Here is a 23,308-nt window from a genome sequence, read left to right as displayed (position 1 = left end):
AAACGTAAACATCACCAAGCTGAGGGAAACAGTAAGAGAAGAGATTTTGAAAGATCTGGCGAGTCGAGCCGCTCGGTGAAATTTCTGTACGAGAGAACTCCCGTCGGATGGATCTACGAATTGAGATGCGTAAAGGACTGATTTAAAAACATCTTATATGTCATATAAGATGAAGTTTACAGAATTTGTGAAAAGGTACCCCTACTACTCACGCTTCAGGTTCTCTGCCGACGAGCACGGTAATGTGCAATTCGTTTTCAATGGGGACGAATACGATCCATTCGACAAGAATGGGAATCTAGTCAAAACATTATACCACTTCCCCGGTGACAGCTGGAAACCTGAGAATATCCAGGATTTTCTAGTCGCCGACGACACACAAGCATACAAGGAAACGATCCAGCAACTGTTTGGGTTCCCAAAACAATACAGACTAGACGCGCGTGCAGAGTACAAGATATTGCCGTGGGACGAAAACCCTACGAGAAATAATTACGTCTCTTTCGATGTTTTTATAACACCAAAGCTGAAGACACACTTTGTTTTTAGGGACATATTCACCGACAGCGAGCTTGTATTCAGAACAGCAAAGGAGGCTAGTAGGTGGCTCGACGCCTCGAACCTCAGTTATTGGAGTCAAGCCTTGAATTTTGCTATGTTTTGCGCTACTGCTGGATGTGGTGTGACGCGTGACATGATTGACGACTCTCAAGTGGGGTCATTCTACAGATTTCACATCATTTTCACTATCAGACGAATATTAAACGAGCTACAATGTCCTCTTCCGAAAGATAAGCTCTTCAGTTGGAATAAAAACTTTTACAGCGAAGCGGCTTACCAAAAACTAAGAACAGAATTCCGAACTGGTGACGATTTCCGGTTCCTCGGGCCGATAAATTATGGGTTAGGGAACGTTTATAATTATGATTATCACGGCTTGTCATCTTCTAACGACAAGTATAAGCCTTATGGCACCATTGATCAATTACACGACGAATGGGACGCTGCCAAAAGCGACCACGAACACATGAATCACTTTGAGATCGAGTACCTGAAAGACCTTAGAACTGGGTTTCAGTATGAGTGGTTCTTTCCGGAAAAATCAATGGGGTTAACCAAAGCTGGGTTGTCTAGAATAAATCAGAGCATCGAAGCCTTTGTTTACTGTATTCTAGGCGCGCAAGTTCAGACCCGGTCGTCAATCGTTGGTGACAGCGGTTCAGCTCAGGAAACGAAACAGGTCTTCACGAAACTCTTTGAAAGCGCGGTGGTGGAAAACAGTATATCGAAAAGTATACAACGGTATCAGTTTGCTTTACAACAGGCGAGACAAAAACTAGACCTGGCTTTCGCCCTCGGCTGTTGGTTAAGTCCATCGTATCTTGTGATAAATAACAACACTTCGATCGCTGGCTATAATAACAAGTTACAAAAAGCCACCACTGATATGAAACTGGGGCTGAATCCGATAAATAACGAGATAAAAACGATCCCAAAACATAATATGGGTCACTCAAAGATTGTGTTACCTCATACCGAGTCAGTCACGGCTCACAAACTGGAACCGGAGGCGAAAACAGACTCAAAGCCGGACGTGATTAAACCCACGAACACACAGCACGAAACTAACCTCGTCATGATCACAGCCTTTACGGCTGGTTTAGCTTGGTATCTATTCCGGTAGCATGCGGGGTGCATGTGGACGGATGTGACGTACCGCAAGAAGACAATACCTGTTCACGTGCTAAACAATAGACTGCATACCAGACCACCCTGGCGACCGCGAACTCTCAATGTAAATACAAAACCTATTTTCAGAATCGCTAGTTGTTAGGGTGATTAGGAATGTATGTGTTTTGTAACGTGAGGCGCGTTACAAAACTGAGTGGGTCAATGTTAATTTCCGTTACACGTTCTGCAATGATGCTTTTGTCTATCGTGTTCGCATATTTGAGACCCCCCGCATAACTTACAAAAGGGTCTCTGTTTGCTGTGTTCACACATCCCTTTCCCCTTGCAGTCTTTACAGACATATCTTGCTCGTCTGTGCTCACAAATGCTACCACCGTTACATTCTCTGCACCGCGTCTTTCTCCGGTTGTGAGGGCAGATTTGCGATCCGTGACAATCTTTGCAATAATATTTCACTCTGCCATGAAGACACTTATAATCCGTTGTTCGCTTTACGGGGGATACTTTCGGGCCTTTCACCGTTTGGTTCTCCATTTCTATCAAACCGGCCATGTCCTTAAATCACTTTTCAAAAAATTTTTAGGTGTGAGCTAAAGCCGGTTGGTAGTATGAGGTGTTAAAAACCAATCTACGAACGGTAAACTATCCCATCTTGACCGTTCGAACGCCTCGCATCGCGTCCCTAACCTTTCCTCTTCTGCCCACATCATAAGATACATCTGGTAGTCCAACTCGCGAACGAAATCTCTATCAACCACAAAGGTTTCACCTCTAAGAAACGAGGCGAATACATCACCACCCTCGTCAATCAACGGGAAGATTTCACGTCGCGTCTCGGTATCATTCTCACCGCCAAACAGTCCAAGGTAAACTAAAAATTTCACTTCACGCGGGAAATCCCGCACGGTCGGCAAGCTATACTCGTTGCGACTCTCGTCTACGGCTTGCTGAATCCCCGTCTCCATCATGAACTCTAATGCTTTCTCTCTGAACCTCGACCCTACACTTAGGCAGTAGGCATGAAACGATTCGCACTCCCTCCTGTGATCTTCATAATCGAAAGATTCTTCGTCGGAGAGCTCTTTGTATCCAATACTCATAATATCCAGGTCACATACGCATAGCTTATCGCTCACTAAAGGTCTCCTACATACTGGACAGGCCGCAGAGCGGAGTCTAAGCACACATTTCAGATGATTTCCGTGCCCGCATTCTAACTCGGCGCTTGTTTCTTTTTGCACCTCCTCTAAACAGATCGAGCACAGGATGGGTTCTTCGGGACTACCCGACGGCGGTGGTGGCTGCTCTTCAACCATACGTTTAACCGTTTGTTCCTCCATTTTATTAAACTGTTCATATCTTTAAACCGCTTTTCAATTTTTTTTGACACCACATACCAAAGCATGTCTCTCACGCCTGCCCATCGAAACACTCTTCCAACATTTCCTTCTCTTGCTCATCAAGACACCAATCCCAAAACCTGTCTGGATGCCAGGCTACTGGCATCAGTTCGTCCTCCAGCTTTCTACGGAATCTCACCTTGTGTAGCCTCTCCGGGAGCTCCTCATGCACGAGACCCCAACCCTGCGCCGCACGCAGCACCGCGACAATTTCGTGTAGACCCCAAAACCGTGCGTAACTCATAGGCCCACTGAGATCGGTCGCGCCCCACTCCAAGCACAACCTCACAATCTTAAGGTTACCGGATTGGGTGGCCGAATCTATAACATAGTCCGGGTCAAACTCGCCGAAGTTTTCTCTCAACAACTTTAGAACCTCAACGTGGCCATTGTACGCCGCCTCAGCGGAGGCCCAACCGACATCGACACTGACACCCAAATCTATCAATAACTCAACAACCCCCACCTGACCTTCCCCCGCCGCAGTACCCATAGCACCGATCATGGCCTCTTCGTCGTCACAATACTCGTCCATCACCTTCAAAACCTCTACGTGCCCGCCTTTCGCGGCCATGGACGCTGGATATACGAAGTCACAGGCGCCCAACTCACAACACATCTTAACGATCTCGGCGTGCCCATTCTTTGCGGCCTCGACCATCGGCTTTTCGAAATCCGTCGCACCCCAACTCTTACACAACCTCACGGTCTCGACGCACCCCTCCCCCGCCGCGCGCTCCATAGCGTCGTCAAAGTCCGCGGCTCCCCACCTCGCTAAGGTGGCGGCTTGATCCCCCACGGTGAGATTTGTAAGACTCCTAGCACTTTGCATACCCATTTTGTTATTACATCCACGTCTTTAAACCAATTTAATCAAATTTTTTTAGATATGTTAATTTACATCTACTCCGAACTGACAGTTTCCTGGAAATCCTGATTTCCAGAGAAATCAGGAAATATCATACCACACCAGGCGTACCTAGGACTGTAGCCACCTCTTTCGCTTTCCTGCTGATGGTTAACTCGGAGATGCCGACTCTTTCGGAGAATTTTTTAAGTGTAATATCGATCCCCTTTAGCCGTACCCAGTAATAGGTTAAAGCGGCCGCAAAGGATTGCGGGCGAGCGCGATTCAACTCAGACGAGCGATTCTTAGATCTGTAGTAGAGCTGGACCACCTCCCCCTTCTGTGTGGGGGACGCCGAGAATCTGTCCATCACGTCATGAATGTGATGCACAACGGTGGGAGACGTCTCGTGTAGTAAGTAATCTTTAGGCACGTTAATACTAAAGATTTTTAGACCCTTAAGGCAACTCTTCCTGCTCAATCCAAAAGTCTCCATTAAGGTTTTCGGTGTCTGACACTTACCGGACATCTTGTAGGCGTAGTAGATACACGCAAAGATGATCGCCTTCCGTGGGTCGCCGCGAAAAATCTGACCTTTCGTCACCTGAGTGTATATCTCGTTAGCTTTGACTACAATTACCCTACTAAAACCCATATTTTCCACATCCTTGTCAATACTTCTATCCTCAGACCTACGCACCTGGACCCGACTTGGATCCGAAGACCATCTGCCGCCGGAATGCTCACGAAAACGCCATTCCCTCTCGTGTGCGATCTCGCGCTGCATCTGCTCCCCGCACTCTAAGCAACTAGTGACCCCGTCTTCTGTGACTAGGTCGTCATGATTGCAAAGGGTGTTACTACTATCCTCGTCTCCCAAGGAGGCTCTACTAGTCTCGTATTCGGTGAGGGCTCGGTCAAACAGCGCAAATTCCGGCACGAGGGTGGGGATGTCAACCCTGGGTACCGGCCCGTCGGGGATATTACATGGTGGTGGTGACTGATCTTCAACCATACGTTCAACCGCTTGTCCCTCCATTTTATTAAACTGTTCATGTCTTTAAACCACTTTTCAGAGGCTTTTTAGATGTGAGGCCGAGAGGCTAGCCTCCCCGAGCTCCCCCAGGTGGGGTCTAAAGTCTCCGCACCACATTCGTGGACTAGTATCTGACCCATCTTTCTCGGCCGTACCGCGGCATGGAGAGTAACATTGCTGTAACACCAAGGACAATTGTGACAGCGCCAACCACAAACTCACGCGGGTCGAAGCTTTTGTATTCTGAGTCTTCATAGTAACCACCTTCGCGGCAGCATTGTCTAGTACACCAATCCACCCCATCATCACCCACATCTTTTCTAACCTTCACCTCCGTATTCAATGTCATTTTATCTAGGACCCCATACGTCTTTAGACCAGAATAGCCTCCCCGAGCTCCCCCTAAGTGCGACATGTGACAAAATGATTGACAGGTGGGCGTGGTCGTCACGTGACAAAATGATTGACAGGTTTTTGACAAAATGATTGACAGGTGGGCGTGGTCGTCACGTGACAAAATGATTGACAGGTTTTTGACAAAATGATTGACAGGTGGGCGTGGTCGTCACGTGACAAAATGATCGACAGGTTTTTGACAAAATGATTGACAGGTGGGCGTGGTCGTCACGTGACAAAATGATTGACAGGTTTTTGACAAAATGATTGACAGGTGGGCGTGGTCGTCACGTGTGTGCAAGGAGTCTTGGGCAAACTCGCGTATGCGCAGGTCGCGAGGCTTGGCGGAGGTGTGCGGAGACTTTTGCTCCATTTTGGAATGAAATTTGGGGTGATGAAAAACTTGTCCCAGAATCGGCAAAACCCTACTACTGGGGGGGCGAAGCAGGGAATATCAGGAAATATGACTTGACCGAAAAACTAAGAACAGGTGTGAGCAAGGAATATGGAATTTAACTGGTAAACAGTGAAAAGGAAACAATTGAAGTACATAGCCGAGAATTGAACCTCGTCCAGATCAGTAAAATTAGATAAAATAGACCATACTTCCAGACATGCGCTGAAGTACCGTATGGCCCCAGCACCGCTATCTAGTGTACTGTACAACACAATGGAACCTGAAGGCAAAAAACAGAATCCAGCCCTGTCTTAGTCGGTTACGCCACGCACAGCTCGCACGCTTGCGTCCCTTGGGAATTGGTGTGTTGCTATTATGGTAATGTCGTGATATCGTCATCAAGTGCAGCACACTACGATCCATGTAGCCTGAGTATCAGGCGATTTTATTTTTCAAAACTCGGAGAGGAAAAATAAAAGTACGCCTGACACAAATACTAGACGCGACGCCTGCCGCCCCTTTTCAGGCCGCTGTCAAAATACGCCGACTGTCAATTTTCCAATGACTCGCGTGGTGGCACAATCAAATGCCCAAATCGAATTATAAACAGCATTTATGTCAAACAAACTACATTGGTGTTATAGGCAAGGGTAATAATTTTAGTAACGACAAACCCCGGTTCGCTCATGATCTGAAACGCAAAGGTAATTCACGGATCAGGAGATTTACGATATGACTGCAGGTCCACACATCACTAACTTACAACAGGATATTCACATCACCAATTTACTACAGGCTTTTTCGTCTAAATAGACAAACCTCTGCTTGAACACAAATGCCATTATTTGATAAGCTCACAAGATCAATAACTCGCGGGATCGAGCGGGAAGTGCCGCAAACAATCCCAAGCATTCTTCGTGCTCTCACAGACAAATTTCTCAAATATTTGGCGCCTGGTCTGTCTAAAAATTTGATAGCTACTACTAATGATGTCCGTAGTATTAAGCAGCTTCTATGACATCCAGCGCCTTTGATATAACTAGTAGATCTTCGCTTTGAAAAACGATACCAATGAGAAATAAACACACGCAACGAACGGCCTGGGCAAAACATTTGAACATCTAACCTAAGTATCAGGCGGAATTTTTCCGAAGAAAATGAAGAGAGGAAAACATATATATTTTTAATGTTATAGAAAACGATTTCTCTGATTCTGCTAACGCAAGGTCGAAAGCACTTTTGGAGTCCGCCATTACTCTGAGAACGAGCAGTCGGCGGGACAGGGTACTATATATAGCTGAACCAATCAGCGCGTCCCATTCGAGTACCCTTTGTTTTTTCGACCAATCTGGAGCCATGCCGGAATCCGGCATGAAAACATGCGATTTGAACAGTACTTGTTTCATCAGGTCCTTGTCTTGTTTCTCGCCGGCGCGAAAGAAACATAGGAGGGCCTGGTACTTGGTACTCAGGTTAGGATCTATGACCACATTCATAGATCCGACGAGCGCTCGAATAACCAATCAGAAAGCAGCAAATAGAAGCCAGCGAAGTGCAACCCAAATGTCCCACAAAAGTCCCACAAATTGTACAACATGTCGGATGAGGTCTGTGAATCCTGCTCGGGTTTATCTAAAATATAGACGTTTATAGAGGTTTTCCTGCGACTTGGGAAATTAAAGACGGTCACCTAACATGATAGAAATTGATTTGTTGTCCAAGCTTGGTAAAAAATCTTGTAGCGAAGTATTGCATGGAAACGACCCGAATCCAGCTCGAAATACGAAAACTTGGAAATGATAAGATAAAGCGGTGCTCTCTTCGGTAGGTACTATGTGTTTATGTGCTTTCAAAGCTATTTTTGTCAACTTGCAGTGATTTAAGTGCGGGGAAAAGTAGAAGAGAATGCCGAATTTGCTGTTTACACCTGACTTTTAACTACAAGTTTTATCGGCAAATGTCAAGATTTAAAGCAATAATACAAACGACATCATTCTCATCATTCTTATATGTAATTGAAGTAACCTAAGATAATATCAAACATGTTATAATATTATTTGTTTTGGGCCCCCTGTGGCCCCTTATTTATCTTATGGGCCCCCCCGAGGATGGGGCTCCTCGTTGTCTTATGTTGTAGTTTTTTCACTCGGTAGATTTGATTTTGTAGAGCTTTATTGTAAAAGAAACAACCGAATTTTGAAGTAAACACCTTTTATTACATGGTGTCAGAAGTGGTTAACCACTGGAGAATATTAATTGTTAAAGAAAAGTCGACAAAACAAGGAAACGATGGCCGAAAGTGGGGAAATGTATCATCGAGCTCCGGGACCTTTGGTGTTGGATGCGAATGCATCAGAAAATTGGAGAAAGTTCCTAATGCAGTTCGAAATTTACTTGGTTGCAAAAGGAAAGGACGACAAGGGAGATAAGTTAAAAGTTAATTTGTTACTTAACTGTGCTGGACCGAGTGCAATTGAAGAGTATAGCCACTTTGTGTATACTGCAGGCGAGAGTAATTAATCTTATGGTGATGTGTGCCGAAAGTTCCATGAACTTTGTCGAGGAGCTAAGAATGTCATTTATGAGCGACTGCTCTTCAATCTTAGAAACCAAAAGGAGGGTGAACGAATTGACAACTTTGTTAGTGAGCTAAAACGGCTTTCATTAAACTGTGACTTTGGAGCACTTAGAGATTCATTGATACGAGACCGTATTGTGGGGGGAGTAACCAGCGATGAATTGCGAGGGGAGTTGTTGAAAAAGCCAGACCTTACCCTACAAACCGCGCATGATTACTGCAGAACTTATGAGGCGACTGAGCTGCAGAAGTATAAGTTTGTTCCACAGACAGTAGTCCCAAGTAAAACAGTGTCTGTGCAACCAGTCCAAGTTAAGAAAGAACAGCCGTCTTGTAAGTTCTGTGGATATCGCCATTCATTTGCACACCCAACACGATGCCCAGCTTTTAAAAGGAATTGCAAGATTTGTAGCAAAACAGGCCATTTTGCAAAGATGTGTAAAAACAAACAGAAAAAAGATCCAGAAGTGCATGTGGTGGAACAGGAGTATGACTCAAGTGACAGCAACGAAACCCACACATACTTTGGATCCATTGAAGTCGGAAGCGTGTTACAGAACCAGCAACCCAAAAAGAGCCTGATAAAAGTCATGATAGCAGGAAAAGAGGTCAAACTGAAAGCAGACACGGGTGCGGAGGCTACTGTCATCCCCTACAACTTGTACAAGAGCATCACCAACAAGCCGTTGAAACGTGTACACCAGCCTTTGAAGGGCTGGCTTGCGACTAAGCCCATCTACCCTAAAGGATGTGTCCGCCTTCCAACACAGTACAAAGATCGAAAGATAGATCTGTTATATCTTGTAGTTGATGGAGAGTTCACCCCACTACTAAGTTGTGAGGCTTGCCTTGATCTTGAAGTCCTACAGTTCATGGATCTCACATTGCTAGATTCACCATCAGCACAAACATCAAACATCGACTTGTCCAGAGAACAAAGCAAAAGTACCACAACCCTCACAAGGGACCCTGTTCTGAAAGTTTACCTTGATTGCTTCAGTAACAAACCAGGAATGTTACCCAACAAAGTACACCTAGAGGTAGACTCTGCAGTAACTCCAGTTATACACGCACCCAGAAAGATCCCAGTATCCATGTTAGACCCAACTCAACAGAAGCTGAGAGAGATGGAAGAAGATGGGATCATTGTTAAAGAAGAAGAACATACCCCTTGGGTCTCTTCGATGTTAGTAATCGATAAACGAAAAGGCAAAGAAAAGAAAAGCCCACCAACCAAAGACAACATCAGAATATGTATAGACCCACGTGACCTCAATAGAGCCCTCAAGAGACCCCATTATCCGATGGCCACAGTGGAACAGGTTGCCAACAAACTCACCGGTGCTGAAATATTCTCAACGTTGGATGCATGCAGCGGTTTTTGGCAACTACCAGTAGACGAAGAAAGCTCGAAGCTCCTGACTTTCAATACCCCCTGGGGTCGATACAGATTCCTGCGGCTCCCATTCGGCATAAGTTCCGCGCCCGAGATTTACCAACGAGAGATGGACCGACTCTTCGCAGGAGTACCAGTAGAAATAATCGTTGACGACTTTTTGATACATGGTGGAAATCAATGTGAGCTAGATCACAAGATGATTGCAGTATTGAAGAGGAGCCGTGAGATAGGTCTAAAGTTCAATCCACGTAAAGCCAAACTTCGAGTTCCTGAAGTCAGCTACGTTGGACACCTATTTACTGCAGACGGTTTAAAGCCTGATCCTGAAAAGGTAAGAGCTATCAACGAGATGCCTGCCCCGACCGATAAAGATGGCATACTACGTTTCCTAGGAACTGTAAACTATCTGGATAAATTTATTGAACATAAAGCTGATCTCCAGGGCCCTATCTCGCAGCTAACAAGGAATGATACCGCATTCGTATGGGAGACACCTCAACAGCATGCATTTGACAAGCTCAAAGCAGTCATTACCTCAGCGCCAGTTTTAGCCTATTTTGACAACACCAAAGAGACAGTGCTTAATGTTGATGCAAGTGGCACGGGATTAGGTGCTGTTATTCTGCAGGACGAAAGACCTGTAGCATTTGGCTCAAAAACACTATCACCTGCTGAGACAAGGTATGCCAACATCGAGCGAGAGCTTCTGGCAATTGTCTGGGGAACTGAAAAGTTCCATACTTATGTTTATGGACGTCGTGTTGTAGTTGAAACCGACCACAAACCACTAGAAGCCATCTTCAAAAAGCCCTTGAATGAAGCACCACCGAGATTGCAGAGGATGTTGTTAAAGCTGACAAAGTATGACCTTGATGTTCGTTATGTGCCAGGAAAGAAACAATTCATCTCAGATTGCTTAAGCAGAGCCCCAGTTAGTGACACTAAACCAGTTAGTGAACCAGAAGAGATGATTGGAATCAACTTAATTGACAGTCTTGGTGTAGATTCAAGCACTTTGCAAAAATTCAAGGAAGCATCAAACTGCGATGTTACCTCTCAAGTGGTCATGGAATATGTCGTTAAAGGTTGGCCAGCAGAAAAACATCAACTTGATGAGCTAGCGAGAGAATACTGGAGTTTTAGAGAGGAACTTAGCGTAGAAGATGGTTTGTTATTCAAAGCAGACAGAATCATTGTCCCGAGATCGTTGAGGGCAGAGGTGCTAGAAGAAATTCATGGCGCACACATGGGTGAGAACAAAAGTCTCAGTTTTGCAAGAGAATATGTTTTCTGGCCCTCAATGACTGCACAGATCAAAGACAAGATTAGTTCCTGCTCCATATGTAATGCCTTCCGAAACCAACAGCCAAGAGAGACCCTACTACCACGTGAGGTTCCTGGATTGCCTTGGCAAGTGATCAGTACTGACATCTTTGAATATGCCGGACATTCCTATTTGCTTGTTACCGATTTGTATTCAAAGTACTTTGAGATTGAGTTGTTACGCCAAACCACTGCTAATTGTGTTATCAATAACTTAAAGAAGATTTTTGCAAGGTTTGGGATCCCGGTGGAAGTTCTGAGCGACAATGGCTCCCAGTACAGTAACACTAGAAACCTTTTTAATAGTTCACATGAGTTCAAAAAGTTTGCAGATGAGTGGGGTTTCCGTCACACCACAAGCTCTCCAGAGTATCCACAATCAAATGGAGCTGCCGAGAAAGCAGTTCAGACCGCAAAACGGATTTTAAAGAAAGCGGCTGCTGACAACAAAGATCCTTTTGAAGGATTACTCAAATACGGGAATACACCCTTTGATGACTTAGGTGTGTCTCCAGCTCAGCTGCTAATGAGTAGGAGAACACGTACCCAACTACCGACTCATCGACGTTTGCTACTGCCTCAGCCTGTTGACCCAAATCAAGTTGTGAAGACATTGAAACATCGTCAGAGTGTTTCAAAAAAGTATTATGATAGTCATAGTCATGATCTCCCTCCTTTACAAGTTGGAGATAAGGTGCGTATCCGTCCAAACCGGGAGGCTGAGTGGAGGAAAGCAGAAGTATTGCCCCGATCGTACTTATTAGGAGATGAGCGTGGGCGTGTCTTCAGGAGAAATCGACGACAAATCATTTCAACACCTAATGATCAATCGATGAGCACAAGTCCTTTTGTTATACCAGCCATTCCTCAACTACCACCAGAAAGTACCAACAACCCCACACAGTTAAGCAATAATGTGACAGCATCGCCTACACCACCAAAGTCTTCTGAGAGGCAACACGAGACGACACCGATGAGCACAGCATCTGGCAGGGTTATCAAAAAACCACAAAGACTTATTGAACATTGTTAAGAACATTTATTGAACACTTAACCTAACACTTTGTTGAGAAGGGAGATGTTATAATATTATTTGTTTTGGGCCCCCTGTGGCCCCTTATTTATCTTATGGGCCCCCCCGAGGATGGGGCTCCTCGTTGTCTTATGTTGTAGTTTTTTCACTCGGTAGATTTGATTTTGTAGAGCTTTATTGTAAAAGAAACAACCGAATTTTGAAGTAAACACCTTTTATTACAAAACATATATGTGGTTTGTTTGCTTTTTGTTTTTCGTTTCTTCGCAGAAATTTTACGTGTTTTTCTGCAATTTGAGTCCCAACTCTACCCTAAAAGTGGCCGGTCAAAGAAAACAGGACTATCACTTTCTACGCTGACCGGATTGACATGATTGATTGACATGTCGGATCTATGAATTGCTAGCCTTTGTTCTTCTTTATCCAGTCACGCACGTGCATATATATGTAATTTTTGTTCCCAGAACAACAAAAGCAAGCTAGATCGAAATGTACGCAATCTAAGATGGTTTGTGTTCTTAGGTTTTAGAAAATATCGAATCTCTCGCAAGCTACTCTTCTCGAATTTCTTAGGAGCATTTCAGATTCTAGAGTTCATATTTTCCTTGGCACAGTACAGGCATCGGGTGTGGGGTCACAAACCTGAATAAAGCTTCCAAAAAAAGTATAACATGCGATTTGAAAAACTTGACACACTATGTTATAAAATCTGTCGCACCCAAGGATTTTTTTCATTGTAGTATTTGCCATTAAATAGTGTAACAAACGGTTCGTCTCTCTTAATTGTTAACTGTTTACAATGAAAATCACGTTAAATGTTACCAGATCTAAAATTCAATTCTGATTTCCTTTCAGGATCACAAAATATGGCGCTTTAAAAATAAAATACACCCAAAATCTAGGGAAGACATTTCTCACTCAGGCTTTGATAAAACAGAAATTTCAGTTTATTGCAAAGTTTGTGACATTGTTACATTGTTTTTGTTACATTACGTTCTCAGTTTTCCAGTCAAGTCCATCTGACCTCACCCTTGCTCCTCTTTGCTCACCCGGTTCTCTGTTGCTCAGTCAAGGCTATATTCTTTGCTCACCCTCGCTCCCCTTTGCTCATCCCTTTTTGGATATCGTTATTTTTATTCAATACAGATACTAAGATGGCGAGAGCAATGAAGAATCTAAAGGAAAAAAATTACCGAGCACAGGCCCTTAAACACGAACGTGCGCTATAAAAGGGATCGCTCCGCCCCCTTTTTCGCAAGCTCTCGCGCAAGTAGTCGTCGTCATTCACAATTAGACTTTATTTAGTGCGGACATCTGTTAACCACCGGAAGAAAACATGCTTAAAGTAAAGCCGTACGACAAACTACGACAAGACAAAAAAGTGTCAAGGAGCTATAAGGAATATTCGGGAAAGTGTTTGGAGTCCATTTTCTACAAAAACAAGAGCAAAAATGGCACTTGAGAAATCAAACACAGCGCGCGCTCGTTTGAATTGAAAAATAAAATTCAAAGACAGCGCGCGCGCTCTTTTGAAATGGCGTCATTATAGTACGCGCGCGTACAAACAACGAATTTGAAATGTTCATCATTTCAAAACCTATCTATTCCTCGCTATTTTTCATTTTGTTTCGAGAAACAGCTATTAAAAAGGCTATGTTAGCTTCAATAGTGTGTTATCGGCCACTCTAGAACTCTATCAGGCCCGTAGCCAGGGGGGGTTCGGAAGAACCAACCCACTAGACTGGTAGGTCCGCTCTTATGAAGGAAAATTTAGTACCACAGCGAGCTCCCAAAGAGAAAAAGTCCGCTAAATGGGTAAACGAACCCCCACGCTCAAAATCCTGGCTACGGGCCTGTCTATTGTAGCATTTTGATCTCTCTCTACGGAGCTCAGTGATGTCAAATGATGTCTCAGTGATGTCAAATGACGAATGACAGCCAACCTTAGGGAAGTCCCTTTTAGCAGGGAAGAGTTTGGGGGAGGCTACTCGAAATTTCTGAACCGGAAACAAATTCCAACTTATCGCAGCCCTCCCCTTCCCTTCCCCCTAATGAATAATAATTGCTCCCTTAAAATGATACTTATGATGAACCATACTATGTCAATTAATCAATAGCGATTGGTGTTATTGATGTTTGTAAGGTGAATAAAGTTAAGTGAACCAGAGTCGGCAATTAAAAGGCGATAAAGTAACAGGTGAACACGCCCGGTTCTTTGTTCTCTGTTTACTGGTTCGACGCCGGAGAAAGAAAAATGAATATTCAGATCGCTTGAAGTACTTAGAAATAGCAAGCCAACCATGGAAAGTGACGCACTCGTGATATCACTCACTAAGTGAATTCTCTTTTGACAAGCTGCATAAATCTTTTCCCTCATGCCATGCCGCACCGTTGAAAACAACAAGATCAAGCACAGCTAGAAACACAAAGAGACATGCGGGAAATCATCAACATTCAAGTTGGACAATGTGGAAACCAGATAGGTACCGAGGTAAGAGATCATTACTCCCGCTAAATCTTTAATCCCAAGCGTTATAATAGGATAAGTCGACAATCAAGGTGTAAAATATTGAACAGCCAGCCTAGCAGCTTTAGTAAAACGTTATTTTAATGACGTAAATCGATAAACATACTTTCTAATTGTATAACTACTTTTGTTTGGGTGCATATTGATACTCGATATATGAGCAGATCATTTCGTCTTTGTAGATTTTAACAAGTTGTTTATTTTTCTTTTTAATACTGAAGTTTATTCAGTATCTAAAAAACGTTTTAGAAATGGCTGGGATAAAAGAAATGCAAATTTCTGTGATTATATAAATTATTCATTACAGTCTTGTCTGTTGCTTGAATTCAACTCACAACTAAACATAAAACTGAATCCTCTTTGAATTTGAAGCTATTTCAAATCCACCATGCTCTTCCAACTAAACCTCTCTAAATGTTTTCTCACTAAGGTGTCAAAATGGTAAGAGGCTCGGCCGGCGTATACGAGTTATTTGTGGGTGATGACGTTCCGCGCGATACATGCACGTAGACAGTCCGACAGATCAATAGCAATAAATAATGTGGAGGTCGACAAAAAATAGATGTGCATTACGGGGGCTTGAGAAAATGGTGGGAATCAGGAATAAGGTCGTGCAGCGCGCGTCCTACTTTCAGTGTCCGCCCTCGCGGCGCCCTAGAATCACACCAAGCATAATCCCAGTAGGCTGGTAGGGTCTCCGTTTTTCGTCCTAAGGCAAGACGTAATACCGGTAATTACCCTCACGGACATTTCATTGTTCTGTCATCGTTTTTTTTTTTTTTGTTTGTTTGTATGTTTATTTGTTTAGATGATATTGGAGTGTGCGTAATTTTAGTAATTTCTTTTCGTTGATTCTTTTCGCTTAGGTGGGTGGGTGTTGGTAGAGTTGAAAGTTATCTCTTTGGCGTGCGGTCTCGCGTGTGAGTAGCCTGATTTGCGGCCGGTTACTTGAAGTTTCGCGGTCCAGTTAGATAAACAAAGGTTCAATTTCGTGACTTGTCATGTGGCTTGTCACGCTTGCGATAGCGCTGGTTAAATAACTTTTGACAGTTGTGTTTAATGATAGTTTTGGCGAGATATAGCAGAGGAACACGGCATCGACCCTACAGGAGCAAAATCCTTAATCGAGGATACCCATGGACGATTTGACCGGATTGATGTCTATTTCCACGAAGGCAATGGTGAGTGTGGTAGAAAGGGAAGATGGGTAGGGAGGAATGGAATGGAGGAGAGGAAAGAGGGAGGTTGGGGGGGGGGAGGAAAGAGGTATGTTGGGAAGGAGAGGAAAGAGGGATGTTGGGGAGGAGAGGAAAGAGGGAGGTTGGGGAGGAGAGGAAAGAGGAAGGTTGGGTTGGGAGGAAAGAGGGAGGTTGGGGTGGGAGGAAAGAGGGAGGTTGGGGTGGGAGGAAAGAGGGAGGTTGGGGTGGGAGGAAAGAGGGAGGTTGGGGAGGAAAGGAAAGAGGGAGGTTGGGGAGGAAAGGAAAGAGGGAGGTTGGGGTGGGAGGAAAGAGGGAGGTTGGGGAGGAAAGGAAAGAGGGATGTTGGGGAGGAGAGGAAAGAGGGAGATTGGGGTGGGAGGAAAGAGGGAGGTTGGGGAGGAAAGGAAAGAGGGAGGTTGGGGAGGAAAGGAAAGAGGGAGGTTGGGGAAGAGAGGAAAGAGGGAGGTTGGGGTGGGAGGAAAGAGAGGTTGGGGTGGGAGGAAAGAGGGAGGTTGGGGAGGAAAGAAAGAGGGAGGTTTGGGGGGGAAAGGAAAGAGGGAGGTTTGGGGGGGAAAGGAAAGAGGGAGGTTGGGGAGGAAAGAAAGAGGGAGGTTTGGGGGGAGAGGAAAGAGGGAGGTTGGGAAGGAGAGGAAAGAGGGAGGTTGGGGTGGGAGGATAGAGGGAGGTTGGGGAGGAAAGGAAAGAGGGAGGTTTGGGTGGGAGAAAAGAGGGAGGTTGGGGTGGGAGAAAAAAGGGAGGTTGGGGAGGAGAGGAAAGAGGGAGGTTTGGGGGGAAAGGAAAGAGGGAGGTTGGGGTAGGGAGGAAAGAGGGAGGTTGGGGAGGAGAGGAAAGAGGGAGCTTGGGGTGAGAGAAAGAGGGAGGGAGTGGTACGGGGACGAATGCTGGGTACCGGCTACGGGGAGGGCTGGGTATGGGGTACGAGGAGGGCGTGGTATGTGGTACGAGGAGGGCGTACGGGGAGAGCTTGGTATGGGTACGAGGAGGGTGTGGTATGGGGTACAGGTAGGGCTTGGTATGGGGTAAGAGGAGGGCGTGGTATGGGGTACGGGGAGGGCTTGGTATGGGGAACGGGGAGGGCTTATGGCGTACGGGGAGGGCTTCTTATGGGGTAAGAGTAAGGCGTGGTGTGGGAAGAAAGGCCATTGTCTGTTATTGATATTGATATCGATGTCTCCAGGTGGGCGTTATGTCCCAAGGTCCATCCTTGTTGATCTGGAGCCAGGCACGATGGACGCTGTCCGGGGTGGACCACTCGGAAATATGTTCAGACCGGACAACTTCGTCAACAGTAAGTATGGTGTTTTCCATTGGTTGTCAAAGTACGCTTATCGGAAAGTATGGCAAAGTTATCTACAAGTGACATGAAAAATAGGCAAGGAACTCTATGAAACGTCAAAAAAGTGGTCTTTTAAATAATTACGTGAAACGACACGTAGAGGTACGATGACGATGCTTTAAACAAGAAAAAATTGAAATATATAATCTTTACTCTAGGCCAGAGTGGTGCTGCTAACAACTGGGCCAAGGGGCATTACAGCGAGGGGGCGGAGTTGATTGACAATATCTTTGACGTCCTGCGCAAGGAGGCAGAGAACTGTGACTGCATGCAGGGTGTCCAGCTCATCCAAGCACTTGGAGGCGGGACGGGATCCGGACTTGGGACTTTGATTCTGTCCAAGATTCGTGAGGAGTACCCCGATAGGATCTTGAGCGCCTTCAGTGTCGTGCCCTCCCCTAAGGTTCGCACAAAATATCAAGGACCCACCACGATCAACGTCCCATAGGATAATTGGATAAGCATCTTGAGCGCCTTCTGTGCCACGCATCCCTTCCCACCCCCCCCCCCCCCTACCCCAAGGTTTGAAGAAAATATATAGGGCCCGTCACGCTCAACGTCCCATAGGATAGGTTTTTTATCAAGAAGACTGGACTTGTGAAATGGAGATCTGTTCGGATAGTTCTTTCGGGAGGGCTTACTTATGCTTGGGTATTTTATTGAATTTTTCAATGATATTGTTCTTGCCTTATCTCCAAGATGTTTTTTTATTCTCGGAATTTAGTTGTTGTTGCCTATTTTTTCCAAAGGTATCGGAGACCGTGGTAGAGCCTTACAATGCCACACTTTCCGTCCACCAGCTAGTGGAGGTAGTCGATGAAGATTTCATGTTTGACAATGAAGCCCTGTACGACATTTGCTGCCGTACCCTCAAGCTTGCTAAACCTAACTACGCAGATCTGAATCAGTTGGTTTCCATGGCAATGTGTGGTCTTACAGCAAGCCTACGTTTTCCTGGACAGGTATCATTTACAGTTCTGAGAATCAATGAACCTAAACCCCAAAACCTGACCCCAAAAACACCGCAATTGCGATTTGTTTTGCTCGGAAGCATTATAATTTACTTCATATTGTGGAAAACAGTCTTGATGTTTCTAAAGTAATGCATCTTGAATAAATCAGTGCACATTTACGATAAATTATATGCATCTACCAGTTTAAACGGACCCATCCATCAGGCGCATGAAAAAATACAATAAACTAGTCAATAATTGATGAAAACATGCTTTATTTACACCATCGTTAGCTCAACGGGGACCTGCGTAAACTTGCAGTCAACATGGTTCCATTCCCAAGGCTTCACTTTTTCATGCCGGGGTTCGCCCCTCTGGCGAGTCGAGCGAACCAACAATACCAGAATGTGTCCGTAGAGGAGCTGACTCAGCAAATGTTTGACGCGCGGAATATGATGACCGCGTGTGATCCGAGACATGGGCGCTACCTTACTGTTGCCGCCATTTTCAGGGGAAAAATGTCTATGAGAGAGGTCAGTTCGTAAACCAGCTTTACATTTAAATGTTTTAAAAGCATTTCTTAAGAAATAAAATATAATTTGCGTGCTTTCGTGGCGTTATGAAAACCTAGGTGTTTTTGTTCGAGAGAATTGGAGAGCAGATCAGTGGAGCACGCTCTTTATCATTCAGTGGTTGTTTGGACTGTGTTTAGAGTTTTTTTAAGGGATATGTTTTCCCCCAATAAATTATATTTCTTAGTGATAAAATGCACGGATGATGCACGAATTCCCCTCACATAATTTTGTGCTGAGTCATTGCATGGCCTTCACTGCGCGTGCGCTCCCTGAAAAAGCACCAATTCGACCAATCAGAGCGCGACTGCAACATACTTGGACGTAAGCGCAAGCGGAACGCACGTAGTTTTCCGATTCTCACTAGAACATAAGCGCAAGCGGAAGCGTAATAACGCAACTGTGCGTGATTTTCTTGCGCTTATGCTTATGTTTGACCGATTCACACTTGTGTTTCGCTTCTGTTTGCGCTTACGTCCTAGTGAGAACCAACCTTTAAAGGAAATACTTTGTAGGGGTGGATTGCGATTGAAAGGAGGAAAGTTTAGGGTGATGTAGGGCTTGGTCCGTTGTCATTCAACTGTGAAAATGGCGGGTAAAATTTATTATACAAAATCTTATATTATATAAAATCTTAGGTTGACGAACAAATGCTGAACACGCAAAACAAGAACAGCCCTTTCTTCGTGGAGTGGATTCCAAACAACGTGAAAACCACAGTGTGCGACATAGCGCCTAAGGGACTCAAGATGGCGGCGACATTTGTAGGCAACAATACAGCGATCCAAGAGCTGTTCAAACGCGTGGGAGAACAATTCACAGCTATGTTCAGGCGCAAGGCTTTTCTCCACTGGTACACTGGTGAGGGGATGGACGAGATGGAGTTTACAGAGGTGCGTGTATCGGGAGTACCAAGTTAGTCCTTAGCAGCATCGTAGGCAGTACAATACCCTACGAAATGAAGACAAAATATAACGGAAACTATATATTTATATCGAGAAAATGTATCATCTCCTGATGAGTGGGCAACCACGAAACAGGCTTGTAGAGATGAAACGGTAGTTCGCGTGTTTTTTTCCTACAAACCATGATATATCCCGCTCTACACCTATGTATGTATTAAGCACTGTTATATGAACGCCTCCACTCACGCATATATATATATATATATAGTGTTGGTTTGAGAAAAATACAAACTACATAGGTTTCCCTACAGGTCTGTTTCGTGGTTGCCCACTCATCAGGGGATTTAATGAGAATATTCCTACCATCGTATATATACTATTAACATTGAAATTTACATAATAATAGACTGATAGTTTTAGCTAAGGCGGCAAGAGGAACAATAGCGAGTTACATAAATATGCAGGGCGGAACGTGTGAAAAATTGATAGCGCGAAAATTTAACGGTGACGGGATTAACAGTTCTAATTGTTTCGTAGCAGGGCTTTGTTTCTGTGGCGGCACGAGGACACGAGTTCATTGCGTTTATTTAGAGTTGATAGTTTGGGTTGGCAGATGATCGTCAGCTTTTCCTTGAGGCAGAGGTTGCAACGCTTAGTGGTACTGTTGTAGGCGGAGTGGGAAGAAAGAATGCGCCATGAAATAAAGTACTCAATCATGTTATCCTTGAGAGTCCAGACGTGTTTGCTGAGTTCGGTGGAGTTTCTGTGTTTGGCGTGTCGGAATGATGCGGTGTGGTTTCTGTACCTGGTCTTGAAGCTGTTTTCAGTGAGCCCGACGTATGTTTCCGAGGTGTTGTTGTCTTTTCGAGTTACGGTAGCTTGGTAGATAACAGATGTCTGTAGGCAGTTTCCGTCTAGAGGGCAGGTGTCTTTCTGTCGGCAGTTGCATGTCTTGTTGTTGGTAGTGGTAGGGGCGGAGTTGGCGATCTGGTAGGAATATTCTCATTAAATCCCCTGATGAGTGGGCAACCACGAAACAGACCTGTAGGGAAACCTATGTAGTTTGTATTTTTCTCAAACCAACACTATACACCACTCTACTTTCGAGTATTGAGCACTTTCTATGAAAGCCTTCAACCATCATTTATATATATATATATATATATATATATATATATATATATATATATATATATATATATATATATATATATATATACACAAAATGTATTTAAAAATGATAAGAAAATTCGGGACCAACGACCCATGACCAATGACCATTAGTCCAGCTCTGCAATACTCTAATATGTGTTTGTATTTCAAGGCCGAGTCCAACATGCACGATCTAATAGCAGAATATCAGCAGTACCAGGAGGCGGAAGCGGACATCGAGGGCGAGGTGTCTGACGAGGAGCTGCCAGAGGTCTGAGAACTTGTTAGCTCTTATTGACTTGTATGTCAGAGGTCTGAGAACTTGTTTGCTCTTATTGAATTGTATGTCAAAGGTCTGAGAACTTGTTAGCTCTTATTGACTTGTATGTCAAAGGTCTGAGAACTTGTTAGCTCTTATTGACTTGTATGTCAGAGGTCTGAGAACTTGTTAGCTCTTATTGACTTGTATGTCAGAGGTCTGACAACTTGTTAGCTCTTATTGACTTGTATGTCAGAGGTCTGACAACTTGTTAGCTCTTATTGACTTGTATGTCAGAGGTCTGAGAACTTGTTAGCTCTTATCGACTTGTATGTCAGAGGTCTGACAACTTGTTAGCTCTTATTGACTTGTATATCAGAGGTCTGAGAACTTGTTAGCTCTTATTGACTTGTATGTCAGAGGTCTGAGAACTTGTTAGCTCTTATTGACTTGTATGCCAGAGGTCTGACAACTTGTTAGCTTTTATTGACTTGTATGTCAGAGGTCTGACAACTTGTTAGCTCTTATTGACTTGTATGTCAGAGGTCTGACAACTTGTTAGCTCTTATTGACTTGTATGTCAGAGGTCTGACAACTTGTTAGCTTTTGTATGGAAAATTTATGAAACAGAACAAATTTCGATTTTAAAATTGGGGTGTGGATGATGGCCCGGTTAGACGGCTTATAACTGATCCAGTGGTTCTTGGTAGGCCACTCCATAGATCTTACAATACTTTACGCTGAATCAAGTAGGTGAAAGCACATGGACATAACTTTCCGTTCTTTGTTTTTTTTTCAAACAAAGAAACCTTCAATTTTTTTTACTTAAACAAGAGGGTGAATATCCACCCAATCCCCCCCTGTATCCGCCCTTGCTCAACAAGTCTCAGTGTCTAAATTCTCGCGTCTGATTCGTCAGAAGTCAATAAACATTCCACGCATATTTTGTGTTAACGTTTTTTTTATACAGCATGATTTTGATTGTTTTCCAAAATAACAGCAAAATCGTCACTCTTCAATGAAATGATGAAATGCCCCAGTTGTAAATGTCAACTAAACATAGATGATCCAAACTTATTTTTTTTTATTTTTTTCACAGGCCGACCATGCCCACACAGACCAAGATGGCTCCGATGATGTCTTTTCAAAGTAGTAGTGACCTTATTCTAGATTCTCTTACAAACCCGGTCGGTCAAACATTACTGTTTCTTGAAGTCTTTCCCTGAGTTACGTAGCAAAAGCCATTTCACTCATCATATCAATTCTTTTTTTGTTTTATTTGGAGGTTTCATGGCAAAATCGATACCGGGAAAATATAATCTCATTTAAACAAAATCACTAGACGAACAACAAAACATGGTTCGCTAAGATGACTATCTACGTTTTTTTTTCTGTTGACGTGTTTGTTTTTTCTTACTTTCCTTATTCGCTCTTATAATTTATATATAAATGATTTCCTGATCCGCCTAGATTCGTTTAATACTGCCTGCGTGATAAACAAATAATATAAAATAATAAGAAAAAAAAGTACATACATACTATTAAACAACCATATACAGAGTTTTGAATAAACCTAAAAAGTCATATAAATATACTATGTTTGACTGAACTACCTGATTTCTCAGACATCTGTTGTGATACTAAAATTCAAAGTCTGAACTAATCAAAGAAATCCTGGCTATGCGCCCGTCAACCAGCTGCGCATTTATATAGTGAAACAACTCAAATACAAAGGTGTAGACAGGATTTCTAAGAAGAGGGGGCCCAAAAGGCCTTTATAATACATTTTCTCCTGAATTTTGAAAACTGTGCCATATATTTACTATATATTTGGCTGCTAGAAAGGGGGCGAGCTCTTTGGGTCCTTCCATGGTTACGCCCCTGAAATATAACCGAGTCGTAAATCCTCTTCAGATTGGACCGTCTCCTGATGCTTAAAGGGCAGGTTCCAGTGGGCGGAGCGAAGCCTTTTATACCGGAACCTGGCGTTTAATACGGTGAAACTGAAGGCGCGGTCATAGCGACCCAATGGAGGCCTCGTTCGTAAGTGCAAGCTCGTGACCTTGCTTTTTCTAGCTTCTCCCGCGTGTACAGATTACACGTTTGTCCTTTGCGTGATCATTAAGAGTTTTTTGCGCGCATTCATTTGTTTCTTCAATGCTGTCATATTTTTCGTGGTTATAGTAGCAGAAATTTTCGGAGGGTTCACTTCGAATGATACACTCCAAACATTCAAGACTAATCATACAAACAGAGCAAATAAGGCGTAAGAAGTCAGATTGC

The 23,308-nt window shown here is 43.9% G+C and overlaps 3 protein-coding genes across 4 annotated transcripts; 2 read left to right on the top strand and 1 right to left on the bottom strand.

Annotated features, from left to right (window-relative positions):
- Positions 1 to 4,051: 4,051 nt before the first annotated feature.
- Positions 4,052 to 4,978, bottom strand: LOC125559759 (transcription initiation factor IIB-like). Its single transcript, XM_048721369.1, has one exon. The coding sequence runs from the start codon at positions 4,976 to 4,978 to the stop codon at positions 4,052 to 4,054; it is 927 nt and encodes a 308-aa protein (XP_048577326.1).
- A 3,079-nt stretch (positions 4,979 to 8,057) lies between these two features.
- LOC125559757 (uncharacterized protein K02A2.6-like) lies at positions 8,058 to 12,101 on the top strand. The gene is made up of 2 exons (XM_048721366.1): positions 8,058 to 8,248; positions 8,375 to 12,101. The coding sequence occupies exons 1-2, from the start codon at positions 8,058 to 8,060 to the stop codon at positions 12,099 to 12,101; spliced, it is 3,918 nt and encodes a 1,305-aa protein (XP_048577323.1).
- A 2,134-nt stretch (positions 12,102 to 14,235) lies between these two features.
- On the top strand, positions 14,236 to 22,615 carry LOC5521706 (tubulin beta chain). Of its 2 annotated transcripts, XM_048723250.1 has the most exons (10): positions 14,236 to 14,592; positions 15,059 to 15,069; positions 15,695 to 15,809; positions 17,026 to 17,136; positions 17,343 to 17,587; positions 17,934 to 18,146; positions 18,431 to 18,670; positions 19,348 to 19,602; positions 20,939 to 21,037; positions 22,125 to 22,615. In XM_048723250.1, the coding sequence occupies exons 1-10, from the start codon at positions 14,568 to 14,570 to the stop codon at positions 22,176 to 22,178; spliced, it is 1,368 nt and encodes a 455-aa protein (XP_048579207.1). In that variant the 5' UTR covers positions 14,236 to 14,567; the 3' UTR covers positions 22,179 to 22,615. The 2 variants fall into 2 exon arrangements, with proteins under 2 accessions (XP_048579207.1, XP_001641581.2); XM_001641531.3 differs by lacking the exon at positions 15,059 to 15,069 and having other exon boundaries at positions 14,243 to 14,592.
- The last annotated feature ends 693 nt before the right edge of the window (positions 22,616 to 23,308 follow it).

This window comes from Nematostella vectensis, chromosome 2 (assembly GCF_932526225.1).
Source record: "Nematostella vectensis chromosome 2, jaNemVect1.1, whole genome shotgun sequence".
NCBI lineage: Eukaryota > Metazoa > Cnidaria > Anthozoa > Actiniaria > Edwardsiidae > Nematostella > Nematostella vectensis.
Note: the sequence above shows the minus strand (reverse complement) of the source record. Positions and strands in the feature narration are given on the sequence as shown.